Source organism: Danio rerio, chromosome 4 (genome assembly GCF_049306965.1).
Source record: "Danio rerio strain Tuebingen ecotype United States chromosome 4, GRCz12tu, whole genome shotgun sequence".
Lineage (NCBI taxonomy): Eukaryota > Metazoa > Chordata > Actinopteri > Cypriniformes > Danionidae > Danio > Danio rerio.
The window spans coordinates 34468201-34485922 of record NC_133179.1 but is presented as its reverse complement, the minus strand read 5'-3'; the positions used below and the strand labels follow the sequence as shown (position 1 = coordinate 34485922).

Genomic DNA, 17722 nt, shown 5'->3' with positions numbered 1-17722 from the left:
TAAATGAGAACATTCAGATAGAGCGTATGCAATACATTTAGACAAAAGTATGTACTGACCAAGACAAAAACAACCCTTGACAAAATAGCATACATAAGGAGAATCATTTAGAAAGTATGGAAACAACATGATCATGTGCAAACACATGATTTTAAGCACATGCTATATGACCTTAAGATATGTAAAAACAGAAAAACATACAGCCATTAATTAAAAAGCTAGGATACTATTGGAGCCGGGAAATCGCGTGATGCTATACGACATGTCAGGATGACTATGGGAAAAAACTGTATATAAACTGTGGGTTTTTGAACATTGGTAGGAGAGAGATCGATCGACCAACTCTGCTGTAACAATAAACTGCTTCAACTTGAGAACTTCGAAGACCTCAGCCTCTTTTTTGAAACTTAGAAGATGTTTGTCGAGATCCAGCGCAACTTTCCACAACATTATCAATTGTATTGTTTCGTTTTAATAATAATGAATATAATAAATTATAATATTGATTATAGTGTAGACTAGTGTGCAGTGTCCAACAAAACATTTTTATTAGGTTACTCTAGACCTAATCCCTAACTGAAAAACAAATGTGAAAATGTAGTTGCGTCTTTGCTAAAACTAATTTAAAGACAAATTTCTTTTGCAATTTTTCCCCTTTAGAAATCAAGAGAGCTGTATTGAAAGAATTAGTAAATAAAACGAATGAAATGAATGTCCTTTCCTGTGTGAGTTTAGTGTGGCTCCACGTGTGCGTTTTAAAGGCTACTAGTGCACCCTGACCTGACGCGGGGACCAGATCTCTGCACTATTGCTTTAATTTCACAGTTTTCATAATTTCATTGCATTTTCATATGGTAAAATATCTACATTTTTGTTCTGAAAGTAGTATCAATGATGGGAGTGTTAGTAATTAAAGGCAGAAAGAACTGTTACTTTTGAGTGAACTTCTGTCACAGATTATTTTAGTTTTTAGTATGATTGACATATAAGTACTAGTGCATAAAATAGATACTAATATCTAATGATTAAGTACTAGTGCCTAATGAATAAGTACTAGTATCTAATACTTGAGCACCAGTATCTATTAATTAGGTACTTGTATCTAATTATTAATTACCAGTAGTTAATGAATAACTAGCAGTACATAAAATATGTACTAGTCCCAGTTGGAATACATACTAGTCAAAACTGAACAGTTGATATCTCAATGACAGATCCCATAGAAATCAATGGAAAAAAATTTTAACTATTAACAACAGAATAGTTACTTGTCACTACTAAAATTAGTACTAGTATCTAATAAATAAAAACTATATATTAATAAGTACTACTTAATGAATAAGTACTAGTATCTAATAGATAAAAACTATATATTTAATAAGTACTATACTTAATGAATAAGTACTAGTATCTAATAAATAAAACTATATATTTAATAAGTACTATACTTAATGATTAAGTACTAGTATCTAATAAATAAATAAAAACTATATAAGTACTATTTAATGAATAAGTACTAGCAGTGTCTGAGCGCTAAATAGAAAGATAGTAATGTATTTAATTTATTTTATTTTGTATTATTTTTGGCCTGCTTTTTGCCAGCTGTTGTGCTGCCACCTATGGGGCATACTAGTCACTGCACTGTAGGAAAGTCAATATCATGTGAACCTAATCAGCAAGAAGCATGGCAGTGCTTTATGCCTTTATTGGACACTTTAAAAAAGACGGGGGAACTCATGTTGCAACTGGTAAGCTCCGCTCTGCTGTTGTTTATCTGAAAAAGTCGTGTGAGTAATTTACGACAAGTGATTGGCTTTTTTGATCAGCACTTTTGGGGTTAGCTGATCAAGCTATTTTTAGCCAATATTGTGATCAGCGGCCAATCAATCGCAGCATCACTAAATATATATATATATATATATATATATATATATATATATATATATATATATATATATATATATATATATATACAGTTGAAGTCAGAATTATTAGCCCCCTTTGATTTTTTTTTCTATTTTAAATATTTCCCAAATGATTTTTAACAGAGCAAGGAAATTTTCACTGTATGTCTGATAATATTTTTTTTTTTAGAGAAAGTCTTATTTCTTTTAATGAAATGCAATGAAGTCAGTTATTAATTTTTTAAAAAACATTTTCGGGACAAAATTATTAGCCCCTTTAAGCATTTTTTTTTTCAATAGTTAACAGAACAAACCATCATTATACAATAACTTGCCTAATTACCAGGGCCAGACGGAATCTGCGGACGTTTTCTGCTATTTCTGCTGAGAATTTTGGTAAAAATCTGCAGATTTCTGCGAAATTATTTTGGGAGTATCCATCAGAGTATCATAACTAAAACCTTAATATATGAAATAAAAAGTAATAAATTACAGTATAAAAACTGAATAAATTTAGATATACACATTAACTCAAGTAAATAAACAGAAATAATGATGGGCTAAAAATATGCAGAAATCTGCGTGGCGCAGATTCCGTGTGGGCCTACTAACTCCTAACCTGCCTAGTTAACCTAATAAACCCAGTTCAGCCTTTAAATGTCATTTTAAGCTGTACAGAAGTGTCTTGAAAAATATCTAGTCTAATATTATTTAATGTCATCATTCTTTCATTCATTCATTCATTTTCTTGTCGGCTTAGTCCCTTTATTACTCTGGGGTTGCCACAGCGGAATGAACCGCCAACTTATCCAGCAAGTTTTTTACGCAGCGGATGCCCTTTCAGCCGCAACCTATTTTCGGAAAACATCCACACACACATTCACACACATTAAACACTACGGACAATTTAGCCTACCCAATTCACCTGCACCGCATGTCTTTGGACTGTGGGGGAAACCGGAGCACCCGAAGGAAAGCCACGAGAACGCAGGGAGAACCTGCAAACTCCACACAGAAACGCCAACTGAGCCGAGGCTTAAACCAGCGACCCAGCGACCTTCTTGCTGTGAGGTGACAGCACTACCTACTGCGCCACTGCTTCGCCCTACTGTCATCATGGCAAAGATAAAATAGATCAGTGATTAGAAATGAGTAATTAAAACTATTATGATTAGAAATGTGCTGAAGCAATCTTCCCTCTGTTAAACAGACATTGGGGGAAAAAATTAGCAGGGGTCCTAATAATTTAGGGGGGCTAATAAGTCTGACTTCATCTGTGTATATATATACATATATATATATATATATATATATATATATATATATATATATATATATATATATATATATATATATATATATATATATATATATATATATAAGCGATTTTACACTCATAGCAGTGTGATATGGCTGTATATCAGCACTAGTGGAAGGCGTGCGTTAGTGTCCACCAGTGCTGATTTACAGCCATATCACACTGTTGTGAGTGTGATATTGCGTTTATACAACAGGGTTGAGTTGAGGTCTCTGAATAACACTGTTGAGAACTGGGATAGGAAAGTAACCATACTGTGGTGTTAGTAACTGTATCATGCACCGGGTTTTGTGTGGCCGCTGCGATCGGATACTGTACCAAAGTTAAAGACCTGGGGGTGTTACAGACTGTACCAGAGTGGGGTGAAATTACAGGAGTTTTCTGGTAGAAAAACAAACGGGAGGGTTGCGGGAGATTGGTCTGAAAATTGGGAGTGTTGGCAGGTATGCTTACCAGTTTAATACTGATTTGATCAGCTTTATCAGCACTGTAGATGGTCCTCTGCTTGTTACTGTATGTGGGTGGAGTAATACAGAAGGGTGAAGCTGGACCAGTGCTGTTATTGCAGAATTTCACACGGCTATCAGCCAATCAGATTTAAGAACCAGGCAGAACTTTTGTATATATATATATTATAATTTACTGAAAGATTCTCTGCATAAGAAACTAAATCTGCCCACAGGAGTCTGTAAATGAGTCGCCAAAGTCATTGATTCATTTGATTTACTCAAACAACTGATTCATTCAGGAATGACTCTCTTTACTGAATTGTTGGTTCATATAAAATATTCAAAATGGTCCATGTGTGAGCAATAATGTAAAACACAAAATACCTTTTGGCAGATGATGGTGTTTTCTCTCTGAAATTTGGTGGATCCCTTTTAGACCAGTCACTCTTCAGAGACACAGAGCTGGACACACATGATCCTGATCTCACACTGAACACACCAGAGGAAAAGGAGTATCATAATCTGCTGCAATCATTCATAATTTCCTGTGAGCTCAATAAGCTAAGGTTAAACCTTTATTCTTCACTTGTGTTGCCTCTTCCTATAGCAGCTGAATGTGTGTTAGATTAGTTTAAGTGTTCACTGTAGTTAAAGAAGCATTACTTGTACAACTCTTAATGTTTATTATTTGCTCATAAATGTCCCTAATCATGCCGAATTTTACTTTTTGGATGTCAAAAAAATTATAACTAAAAAAGCCTGTGTGTTTTTATTTGTTCTATAGTTTAACAAACAAAAAAGTACGTCTTTTGTCATTGCAGTAATACATTGCTCACTAAAATAACATCCTAGGTCTGAAGGAATGAATTATTCTTATTAAATACTTTGTTCTTTACATAGCTGAATGCGCTGAAAACAAAATCGCATAAAAATTATCAATGTAAATCCTATTTCTTAACCCATTGAGGTCTGGATTTGGATTCACACTCAAAATTGAAGAGGAAAAACACACTACAGGCTGATCTAACTTTGATGCAGTGTCCTTGGGGCTCAGTAGAGTGCGTGGCCTCCACATGCCTACAATTTCTGGGCATCCTCCTGATTAGGTGGTGGATGATCTCCTGAGGGATCTCCTCCCAGACCTGGACTAAAGCATCTGCCAAATCCTGCACAGTCTGTGGTTCAAAGTGGCTTTGGTGGATGGAACGAGATTTGATGTCCCAGATGTGCTCAATTAAATTCAGAGTCTCGGGTACAAGCAGGCCAGTCCATTGAATCAATGCTTTAGTCTTGCAAGAACCGATAACACTCCATCCACATGAAGTCTAGTGTTGTCTTGCTTTAGGAGGAGCCCGACAGCACAGGTATATGGTCTTACAAAGGGTATGTGGATCTCATCTCGGTACCTAATGGTAGTCAGGCTACCTCTGGCAAACGCTGCATCTGCATCAGAAATGCCACCTCACATCACACCAGTCATGCTGGAAGATGTTGCAGGCAGCATAATGTTATTGATGGTAGGATCGATATAATTCACAGTTCACATCAAGTGCCATCCAGGATGAGCTGCACTACCAGAGCCACTTGTGTATTTCAAGAAGGTTATTTCTTATGAACTAGAAATTAATGTTCACGGTTTAGATGTCTAAAAATAACAATAAAGTTTGCTTGTATTTTGTTTTATTTTTCTTTATAGTTTAATAAAGCAACAATTGAAGTTTTGGTGCCATTTGTCATTATATTAATATTAGTCTATATTAAAAAGGTCTTAAATAGGTCTATAAATAGTTCGAAACCTGGTTAACGGGGGTTTTAGTGTAAGATCAGTTTCATTAGGCTAATGCATTAGCATAAAAAAATCTATATTATTTACCTTACAAACTGTCTAAGGCAGGTTAGGGCAAACTTGATCCAGAAGGGCCAGTGTCCTGCATAGTTTAGCTCCAACCCTATTCAAACAGACCTCCCTATAGAGTTCAAGTGATCTTGAAGACACTGATTAGTTTGTTCAGGTGTGTTTGACTAGTTTTGAAACAAAACTCTGCAGGGACACCAGCCCTCGAGGATCAAGTTTGCCCATCCCTGGTCTAAGGGGTGATAATAATAGTTTTATGAATTTGTGGTACTTTATTTATTGTTAAAAAAATGTGATTTTAGAAGAGTGACTGACACGTGATTAAAAAATAAAATAAATCATTCATACCTTTGTGCAGATGGTGGTGTTTTCTCTCTGAAGTTTGGTAGATGTTCTTCTTTAGACCGGTCACTCTTCAGAGACACAGAGCTGGACACACATGATCCTGATCTCACACTGAACACACAAACACACCAGAGGAATAAACTGCAGGACAAACTTTAAGAGTTTAATGAGTTTGTGTAGTTTAATTCAGCACAAACTAATTGTTGGCTGAAAGTCTGTCTGCTCAGGTCTGCTACACAGATATCATGGGTAAACAGACACATGACTAGGCCCACACGGAATCTGTGCACGCAGAATTATTAATTCTGTATATTTACTTGAGTAAATGTGTGTAAATCTGTAATTATTCAGTTTTTTATTAATTAAAGTAATATTATTGACTAATATGAAAATGTTCATCTGATTTATGCACAATGCAGTTTGTACAGTCATATTTTCAGTCTTTTAGTAGAGATATTATACGAGACACTTGCTTTGTTTACCAAATAAAGTGAATCTTATTGGATTTGCATTTTGAACATTAAATAAAAGTTTAAAAGATATTTTTTTATTTCACATATTAAAGTTTTAGTCATTATACTCCCAAAATCATTCTGCAGAAATCCACAGATTTTTTACCAAAATTCTCAGCAGAAATAGCAAAAAACGCTTGCAGATTCCGTCTGGCCCTACACATTAACACACATTGAGCTCTGGTAAAGCTGTCTGTACTCTAGAATGATCTAAACACATTTGCTGAAGCTGTAAACTGAAGCTTTGTCCATCATGTGATCAGGCAATAGCAACACAAATAAGTGCATTGTTGTTGGTCTTTGTTCTTCAGAGAAAGTGTTGAAATAATGGTGTAAAAACAGAGTCAATACCTGTGTTTCTCTGAGAGAGAGTCCTTTACTCGCTCCTCTGCCATACTGCAGCTAAAACACCAATGCAGACATTAGCAGAGCTTTGAGGAAACAGTCAGCCGCTGACCATCACCTGAAGATGACAATATACTGAGATGAAGAACAGCACACTTTATAGCAATCAATGCTCACTTCACTAACAACACTGCACTCAAACACACTACATGATGAGGGAGAACACTAACAACACCTTACTGAAACAGACCACATGATGAGGGATAGCACAAACTGACTTTCAGCCATTTCACATCAGATATATATATATATATATATATATATATATATATATATATATATATATATATATAATGATTAAGATTAACATTAATGCAGTTGGTTTCACCCCTGATCTGTATTGAGGTAAAGCTGGTTTTATATTTACACATTCAGACTTTCTCCTTGACTAAGAAGTATTCTTTGCTAAATTGTGAAATCGTATAAGCTATAAGTTTAGTCAAATAAATGGTGCTAAGGTTGTTTTAGAATCATATTCACATCTGATTTCATACCAAATATTCAAAGTATCATGGTAAACACTATAGGGAGCGTGTCACAAGTTGTCATTGAACGAATGTGCGAATTTAAAACCAACTTTACCTCAGTCTCATCTGACACCTCAGATATTTCAGATTTGATCATTTAATATGTATTTTTCTGTCACGATAACTTCTGCTTTAGACAGCTATTAACTTATTATTTTATTTATTTATTTGCTTAGTTAATAGTTAGTTAGTATTGAAACGTTACCAGCAGGCCCGGCTCCAACCAATATAGAGGTAAAGTTGGTTTTATATTCTGATATTCAGACATTCCCCTTAATAATATCATTTCAGAAAAGTATTCATTGCAAATTCTAAATAGGGAAATCATAATAGCAGCCAATGACTATCAAAGTACAACATGTTCAAAGTCAAATAAACAGTGTTAATGCTGTTTTCAAGTCATACTTGCATGCTAATTCCAATCGAATATTTAAAGTAACATGGTAAACAATATATAGACTGCTAAATGAACGAATGTGTAAATATAAAACCAACTTTACCTCTATCCAACCAATTTGGCGCCCTAGGCAAGATTTCAGGTGGCATCCCTTCACATAGCAGTAAATTCCACTGCTAGTGTACATACAGTCATAAGAAACTAAATAGCTTTTTGATCGACTACTGCAAGCTGGGAAAACATCAGATAAATATGCCAATGCAATTAACAAAATTGCTGAACAGATCTAATATTTACACATTTGCTTGAGGAAGAAATGATGGGGACTGTTATTGCAGTTTAAGGATCATCCGCACTCTTCCGGTTAACGAAAGCTCTGCTTTCACTTTCGATTTCCTGACTGTTTTAAGTTTATTTTGTGCTAAATGATGTGAAATTTTCGAGTCAACCTGATACAGAAGAGCACAAACACTTTTAAGAGATAGAAAATAACCCATTATATTGTTCAAATGACCATGTTTGGACTGTGTTTAATCGGTGTTTTAGGCTTTGAGCTTCAAGAGCAGACAGTGCTAAAAATCACGCTTATACACATATAAACCCATTTATCATCTTCACAAATCAGCGTAATGTAGAAGTGTTAAACTCACATGCAGAAGTACAGATGCTCTTTTGCAGCAGGAACACGATGTGAGCTCTTTGACGCTTTCGGTTTGTCAACTTCTTCAGTATTTTGGCGGTTGTCAAACTATAATGTGCTTTACCGCCTCCTGCTGGACTGGCTGATTCTAACATGCAGAGAGACGGGGAAAATCTCACCATCAATTCAAGGGAAATAAATCGCTGATTAAACAAAGAAATCCGGTTAAAATTGTAAATTCTTTCTAACAGACCAGATTCTTTCAGACATATATTATTGTACCTTCCATATGTTGACTCTATTATATTTTCAGAGTAAATGTAAGATTATATCTAATAAATACTTCTCTTAATATTTGTCTTTTGTATTGATAATCTTGACATTCTGTTATCACATGCTGCACATGTTTCATGCTGGTTACAATGTGAGTATAAATCATGTGTGTGCTTCACTATAAACACAGTGTCTTGTTTAGTCCTGTATGTGCTATTCTGAAGCGGTTACGATCATTTCCTCACTCCGATTATTCCCCATTTCTCTTCCTTCACAGATTTACCATTGGATTGTATACAGATGTCTTCCTGAGTCATTTATATCCCAGTGTTCCTGTCTCATACTCCCTGTCTGTATCTTTATTATAGTTTTGACTTATTCAGATTTAATTAATTTACCCTGAAGGTCTGTGTGTGAATGTGTTTGTGTATGGGTGTTTCCTAGTACTGGGTTGCGCCTGGACGGGGATCCGCTGTGTAAAACATATTCATTCTGCTGTGGTGGAATACCTTGTACCCTAATGTATCCCTATTAACATTTATCCCTAATGTATATTCTAAGTTTCTCTTCATGTCCATTATTATTTACATATTTAATACATTTCCTCCTCTCTTGCATATATGTCCTTAATCTAAACATGTTCTCTAGAACTCTACAGTCTCCACATTAATCATGTTCCTGAACTATATTAATGTCAGTGTTGAGTTTAGTCGAGTGTGTCCTCACCTCAGTCTAGTTCACATCACTTCCTCCTCTCGGTTTCTCACACAGACGCATGTTTATTTGTCTCCGCTAATATTTTAATGTTATATAAATGTCGTCTTTTCTTATCTTCATCCTAAACTCTTCATCATTCTGTCTGAATACTTCCCTTGATAATAGATTTATTTCAGCTTTTCCTCCATCATCTGTCTTCCTCCTCTTCAGCGTCTCCTGTGCAGATTGATCAGCAGTCTGATGTCCATGTGTTCCTCTATGCGCAGGTCTCCAGCAGAACTCAACCGTATAGATGATATAAAGTAAAGAAAGTGCAAACTCTTACCTCAAATAATGGCTTCAGATCTTTCTGTTCCTCCACTGAACTGTTGAGCTGAACAACAGATCAGAAAATTCTTTCACCTCAGGAAAACACGTCACATCCTGTTTGAGACATGAGGAAATAAGCAGTCAGATGAGAAACACAGACACACAAATAGATAAGTGTAGTGGCAATTTTCTTTGAGGAGGCTCTCTCAGTGGTCAAAAAGACAAAGTCTTACCCAAAGTGTCTTTTAAAGTTTTATTCTTTGCAAAGAATATCACACAGTTATACATCAACAACAGTTTCTGCAGAGAAAGAGAGATGCAGAAACAGAGTGCGTTCTCTAATTATTTAGTTTGTAATACCCACAAGGTCATCAGTGACATACAGGATGAATCACAGTTACATCAGCACTTCATTTTTGACCATCTACATTTTAGCCTTACATCCCATCCAAACATGTAGTTTGTTAAATCACCATGTATTGACCAGATCTTGTCTGGTGATACACAGATGTTAAAATGGTCACACTTGGTCTAACTTAAACAGTACACTCTTAAAAGAAACGGTTCTATATAGAACCAAAAAATGGTTCTATCAAGCGCATCTTATATGGTACCCCAAAAAGGTTCTAAATTGAACCATTTTAAGGGTTCATTAAATAGAACCCCAAATGGTTCTTTCACTCTTAAAAGAAACGGTTCTATATAGAACCAAAAATAGTTCTAGCAAGCGCTTCATATATGGAACCCCAAAAAGGTTCTAAATAGAACCATTTTAAGGGTTCATTAAATAGAACCCCAAATGGTTCTTTGAATTCAAGTTGCATGGTTCTATTTAGAACCATTTGAGGGTTCTTTATTTATTATTGAATTAATGCTATTTATTCTTAAATAAAAAATAAAACCAACACAGAACATTCAAATTGTTTAAATTCATTTAATTTACTTCACAAAATAAGTTTTAAATAATATTTAAAATTGCACCTCTGCGTACTTTGTATAAGATCTACCTCTAAACATTATACATTTTTACTATTTAATTAGTAAACATAATTAACAGCTTAATGGCATTCAACAATCTAATTCTAATGATTTCACTTTTTAATAAACATTTGTAAGCTTGTTTACTGATTGAACAAATACAAAACTTAACTTTCAAACATCTCTAAAATAAAGAAAAATGTATTACAATGCAGATAGAAACAATACACAAACATCCAGGGGCGTAGCACCAAATTCTGGGCCCTGTACACTCTCAATGTCAGTGGGCCCCCTACACATTTTTTTAAATGATTTGAATATAAACATGCACAAAGTGTTTTAATCTATAATCAAATCAGATTAAAATAATGAATGGTTCTTTCATTCACCACCAAATTGATGCATTTGGCCTACTTGTGCTCAAATACCTTTAAACCGTAGGCTACATCGGGTTTGTGTACTTACATTTTGATCCATGATACTGATGCAAGTTTTGATTTAAAAACATTTATTTTTGAACAGGAGAACACGAGACAACTGTACACTCAGAAACCTTAGCTGGCCTGGCCCATAATTTACTTACAGCAACAAGCAGCCTGGTTGACAAACTAAGCTAAAGATTTAACATTAGCATACATACATTACAGGGCTCGAAATTAACTTTTTTACTTGGTAGCACTGGTGCTCCCAACTTCAAAAAGTTAGGAGCATCCCAAAAAATTTAGGAGCACCCATTTTCTTTTTGGTTATGCGCTGATCGTGATTCTTAATGGCCGATTTTGATTAGCACACGTACATCTCAGAGATGTCTATTTGACGTCTGCATTCACATCTGCAAGACATCTACAAGACGTTTCCTATCAGATGTGAAATAGACTTCTATTAGACATCTTTAAGATGTTTGCGGTTCAGAATGTGTGTAAAACTGACATCATACAGACGTCTGCCAGACGTTTGTATACAGCAGGTGCTTTCCAGATCAAAAGATCTTTAACAAACATCTTGCAGACGTATACAGACACAAAATATCTAATACAATGGCATTTCAACCTTCATACCATTAAAAGGGATAAATCAAGTATATAATTTCTTATATTAGTATTACTTAATAGTTTAGATTTTTAAAAGGCACATAAACTTCTTTCACATTTGCACATGGATCGATAATTGCAATAATTTGACCATAAACAGCTGAAAAAATTTATTGGAAATAAAAATTCATTCTCTGTCACAAGGGGGCGCTTTAGGGGCGCTGAAATATTACGGTTTTCCTAGTAATGACTGTACACAAATCAGCATTATATGCGACCAAAATGGTCACAATTTCGAGCCCTGCATTAGCAGCAGCTGTCTGGAGTTGACTATGTTAACTTTAATTAGATGTAGTTTCATAACAAGCAAACTCAGTTCACCTTTTGAAAAGAAAGCAGTCATCAGCTGCTTCCCCTCATTCTGCCTCCTATCTTTTTCCTTCCTGTCTTTCTTTTTTTGAAAGCCCGATTTGAACTTTTTGCGCAGCATGATCAGGCTCTAGACTCACTGCGTTACTTGTTTGCTGCCGGCTGCCGTCTATAGGCGGACTAAACCATTTCGGGGGGGGGTGTTATCAATATATTTTGAAATAAATAATGACATTGACATCAATTGGAGGGGCCAATTAATTCGAAGTAGGCTACAAAAAACAATAATAATAAAAAATTGGTGGGATTTCAAAGGGCCCTCTCCCTAGACGGGGCCCTGGGTAGTCAGGTCCACTTTCCCCCCCACTACCACGCCCATGCAAACATCTATTAAATAACACTACAATTTCAACAAGTTGATGGTACATGTATGTATTGGTCATGGCAACATCTATTTTTATACATAATTTTCAATGAAAGTTATTGAAGAAAGTGCTTAATGGCATACAAAACACCGCAAAATGATAAGACAAAACACTGAGAACAGCCATTCCACAACCTGTAGCTTGTCCATGTTTGCCGGCCTCTCTTATAACGTAAATAGTTTTGTCCATGGGTGGCACAGTGGCTTACTGATTAGAACTGTCACATCACAGCAAGAAGGTCACTGGTTCGAGTCCCGACTGGGTCAGTTGGTGTTTCTGTGTAAAGTTTGCAAGTTCTCCCAGTGTTTGTGTGGGTTTCCTCTGGGTGCTCCGGTTGGCCCCACAGTCCAAAGGCATGCGTACGATATTGGTGAATTGGCCACAGTGAGTGAATGTGTGCAGGTGTATGAGAGAGTGTATGGGTGTTTCCCAGTGCTGGGTTGAGGCTGGAAAGTGAAGAGTAATTGCTAATTCATTCTACTGTGGTGCCTCTGATAAATGAGGGAGCAGAAGGATAGTGAGCGAGTGTTGGCCATCGTAATGCTGACACTTCAAGCCTTGACGGAATCAGGAGAGCTGTTAGGATCTTTGGATTTCTGTAAAACAATATTTCAATGCTGAGTACTTCCTTCTTTCCTTCCCTTCTATCGGGCCATTTCTTTTAAAGATGTTTCTGTGTCCTTCACTAAGTCCTTATATGCAGCATCCTAAATTAAAACATTTTGTTTACTTTGTGTAAGTGACACATTTTCAGCAATACAAGTACTTTAAAGTCATCAAAAATACAGAAATACAGTGTAGACAGCTGTAATATATTTTCTGTTTAATCTGCATCTCATTTGTTACAGAATTTAATGAAATTGACATTTCTGAGTGACCTCAATTTAGTATGAACATTAAATAAAACAATAAAATTAGAATAAGAACAAAACAAAATAATTGTTTATCAAATAATATACATCATATTTGGCAGATACTTTTATCCAAAGGGACGTAGATTGTGTTTATTCTATACATTTATTAATATGTGAGACCTGGAACACATTTGGCATTGCTAATGCATTGCTTTACCAAATGAGCTTTAAAATGTCATATACACAGATTTTTCATATCTATTTGGCACACAATGTAACATTGTTTGGTTACTTACAAGCTGTGGCACTCCAAGAAGAAGAAACTTCTCCATTAGTTTTGCAGACCCCTCCATAATCTGTACTCTGGAAAATAGTGTGTTTCATTTGGTTCTTGACTTATTCGTAAACGATGTCGCATTCTAGGTCCATCACAATCTGAGGTAGGAAGACAGCATTTGTAGAATGTGTAAATATGAATTTAAATCACAGAATTAATCTTGACATTAAATGTATTGAAATGAACTTGCCTTGTGTTAAGTCCCTCAGAGTCCAGTTCACTTCCTTTTGATCCCACCATTATGAGCTCACCACTGAAATCCTTTCATTTTTACATTTGTTTTGAAGACATTGCAACAAGGAATCCTGTAGGCAAATTTACACCTTTCAATACATATTTCTTCTCTGCAGGACTTTTTTTAAGCAACGACCTTAATATTCTCACTGTATTAAAACAGCAGTAGTAAGTAATAGAATATTTTTTTGATAAATATATTTTTTCAGTACACAACAACCAATTATTGTGAATTATGCATGTTATAAAATACAATACTTTACCAGGTGTGCTTGAAGATGATGTCAAACAATTATGGATGTGACACATATTTTTCTTTAAGCTGGGATCCTTCTTCTTCAAAGCTACTTGTGTGCAGCAGATCAAATTTGGAAACTTAATATGGGTCCCATGACACTTTTCTGTAATGATAAATACAATCTTGAAGTCTTTTATAATATTTATTTCATTTTACTGACCACAATACAGTTTGTTTGGATTTTAAAACAATGATACATACCAAGCACAAGTTTTATGAAGCAGTTCAGTTTCCAGGCTGTTTGAAGAAAAATAAAATATACATTAAAATATTTATTTTAAACTTATTTTGCACTATATATATATATATATATATATATATATATATATATATATATATATATATATATATATATATATAAAATTTCACAATACATTTAGTCTGCATTTTTGTCTTTTATAAATAAGACCTGATCTTTCATCTATGGATTGTTAAAATATGTTTGGCTTTTTAAAGGTTTCAATAATATTTAGGGGCGGACTGGCCATAGGGAGAACTTGCCACCGTGACTGGCCTCCCGCGCGTGCACAGACTCGGGCACGAATCTGCCTGTGCGTGCACGAGCGGTGCACTGCTATCTTGCGGTTTTATGCAGACTAGCGGGAACGTCTCAAAAGCGGGCAGTAATGTCCACTTCTTTGAAGAGTTTAGCTCAATCACTGATAAAACACACACGAACCAAGCTAAAAGTGAGCGTTTGTTCAAAGTTGGAGCTAAAAACAACACGAAAAACACAATGAAATCGGCACAAATTTAGTTAATTTTAAAGTAACATGCACATAATGCTTCATTCACGCTCTCTCGAAGCTCGCCTTCAAATAACACAGCTGTGTACTGTTATCGGTAATTTAATTAGTACTGACAAACAAGTATAGCGATATTGAAACTTATTTCGAATAAAAAGCAGAACAAATTCAACTTAACAGATTTCTGAACCGAAGGGTGACGACCGAGGTCATCGCAAGCACAGTGTTTATCCATATTAACGCTAAAGTTGCCCCCATTCAATCTGTATCACCATATAACACGAGGGATTTTCTATCAAATAGAAACCTTACTTCATAATACAAAATATTTCACTATATATATTAAATGTACTAACATACCTGAATGATGAAGCTGAAATAGTGGACTTCTCCTTTCGAAAAATTAACCTTCTCTCGAGGCTCTTCACCACCTGTCCATGACGATGTCCTTGTCAATGACTGACGTCACCAGAGGGCTTTTTTATGATTATTAGTTTCAAATAAATTATTTAACCATAACAACATGTTACTGCACAGTCTAAATAAATTGGTTATTTTATTTATTTCACAAAATAATTTGTCAAAAATGTTAAACATAAACTAGGCCTATAAGTTATATGCTATTGTACAAACCTGCATAAAAAAATCCCATCATACTGTACACTGATTAAGTTTTTGACGACAGCATTCATTTTATTAGGTTTTGACTCAAAAAGCTTTGTCTCTCTGTGTTATAACTTATAATTATTTCATAATCTTTACTAAATAATTATGTTATGATTCAAAAATTATAGAACCGTTTTAATCAAAAAGGTTCTTTGCAGTAAAAGGGTTCTAAATGGAACCATTTTTTGGGTAAAAGGTTCTACTGGCCAAGTATAGAACCCCAAGGTTCTATATAGAACCTCAAGGAACCTTTTTTTTTAAGAGTGCACACACACAAACAAATGTGCATTTGATACTTATTTCTATAATTTTATGTGCTCATTAGGCTTACGATAGGTCGTTGCATTGTAATTATTTGGTCATGAAGGTATTAATTGTTTTAAATTGTTTTTCAGCTAATAATGTTTGTGATGTCATACATGCTACAAAAGGCTTTTGAAGCTGACAAGACGTGGAGCAACCATGACCAGAGTGTTCTAGAGAGAAGGTGTCTCTCAAAATGCAGTGGCCCAGCTCGCTGCAATTGCAGAGCTGTACTTTGCTAACAGGGAGCAATTTAACAGAATCAGCTTCACACCAGGAAAATGAACAGAGTTCGCTCAAAAGTGTAGAGAGCTCATTTTTGGAGATTTTTGCAAAAAGGTTGTATCAATGAAAAGGAAGGGTTCTTTTGTATGTTTCTTTGTTCAATAATGCTCCAGTTTACTGTTGGTAAAATGTAGAAGCAAAAGCCTACAGCACAATAAGCTTAGCTTATAATGCCAAAAAACAAAAAAAAAATATTGAAATCAGATGCAAAAACCTTTAAATTCCGACTAAATTCATTAATTTTCTTTTCAGCTTAGTCCCTTTATTAGTCTGGAGTTGCTACAATGGATTAACCCAAGAGCTTATCCAGCACCATCCATGTTTTACACAACAGATGCCCTTCCAGCTGCAATGCATCACTGGGAAACATCCAAACACACACACACACACACACACACACACACACACACACACACACACACACATATATATATATATATATATATATATATATATATATATATATATATATATATATGTTTGAGCCTACTCAATTTACCTGTACCACATGTCTTTGGATTTGTGGAGGAAACCAGAGCACCCGGAGGACACCCACACAAACACAGGGAGAACATGCAAACTCCACACAGAAATGCCACCTGACCTAGCTGAGGCTCAAGCCAACGACTTTCTCACTGTGAGGCAAACGTTCTACCCTCAGCGCCACCACATTGTTATTCTAAAATTAGTTTTTTTTCAGCCTACTGTTTGAAAGATAATGAAAAAATATTTGCTACAAAAATAGTTAAATTGCAGAGCTGAGACTTAAAATATAAATATACATTTTAGAAAAAAATGTATATGGTGGCTGCATGGTGGTGCAGTGGGTAGCATGTTCGCCTCACAGCAAGAAGGTCACTAGTTCGAGCCTAAGCTGGGTCAGTTGGTGTTTCTGTGTGGAGTTTGCATGTTCCTCCACATGTTCGTGTGGGTTTCCTCTGGGTGCTCTGGTTTCCCTGACAAATCCAAAAACATGTGATCAAGGACCTGTACAGCTGTGTTGGGCCCGGATTGTAAATTGGCCCTAATACCTGCAGGGAGCTTGTCACACTGAGTTGGCTTTGTCCGCTCGATTGACCAACGCGTACGCCTTATTTTATCCTTGCAGGCCTAACTTCGCTGGTGAAAGCACTTGTGGGGTTTCTGTGGTGTAGTGGTCATCACGTTCGCCTAACACGCGAAAGGTCCTCGGTTCGAACCCGAACAGAAACAGTGCTCTTCTTTTGGCGAGAAAATAATAGCATCCACTGCCGCACCAGCAATGATCGTCGACAGGCACCCAATCAAAAAGGGTTATCAGCTCGATTTGTCTGAAGGTTTCCGTAGTGTAGTGGTTATCACATTCGCCTCACACGCGAAAGGTCCCCAGTTCAAAACTGGGCGGAAACAACCTCTGGCTTTTATGACAATTGTCAAATCAGGCTTCTGTTGAGTACTGACGTTCACTGAAAACATTCTTTCTGCAGAGCGGTGTGAGGCTAGAAGTTTGAATTCAGCTCAGTGTTTACCGCCCCTCGCGGTGTCGCAAACTTGCGTAGAATCTGA

General features: G+C 35.7%; 3 protein-coding genes and 2 non-coding genes across 6 annotated transcripts in view; 2 read left to right on the top strand and 3 right to left on the bottom strand.

Moving 5' to 3' along the window:
- Positions 1 to 9709, bottom strand: part of LOC108184002 (uncharacterized) — a 43630-nt gene extending 33921 nt beyond the window's left edge. The window contains exons 1-5 of one of the 2 annotated variants that reach the window (XM_073947272.1): positions 9668 to 9709; positions 8363 to 8500; positions 6735 to 6846; positions 5875 to 5982; positions 4056 to 4160 (exon numbers count right to left, since the gene is read on the bottom strand). In XM_073947272.1, coding sequence (XP_073803373.1) covers positions 4056 to 4160; positions 5875 to 5982; positions 6735 to 6778 — 257 coding nt within the window. In that variant the 5' untranslated portion in view covers positions 6779 to 6846; positions 8363 to 8500; positions 9668 to 9709. The remainder of the gene's footprint in view (positions 1 to 4055; positions 4161 to 5874; positions 5983 to 6734; positions 6847 to 8362; positions 8501 to 9667) is intronic. The other variant, XM_068220244.2, reaches the window with a different exon arrangement.
- Positions 1 to 17722, bottom strand: part of LOC137491238 (uncharacterized) — a 1025816-nt gene that overhangs the window by 348753 nt on the left and 659341 nt on the right. The window lies entirely within an intron of this gene.
- Positions 1 to 17722, bottom strand: part of LOC101886704 (uncharacterized) — an 847011-nt gene that overhangs the window by 169948 nt on the left and 659341 nt on the right. The gene's annotated exons all lie outside the window — the stretch shown is intronic.
- trnav-aac (transfer RNA valine (anticodon AAC)) lies at positions 17317 to 17389 on the top strand. The gene has a single exon. It is a non-coding gene; the product is annotated as a tRNA-Val (tRNA).
- On the top strand, positions 17494 to 17566 carry trnav-cac (transfer RNA valine (anticodon CAC)). Its single transcript has one exon. It is a non-coding gene; the product is annotated as a tRNA-Val (tRNA).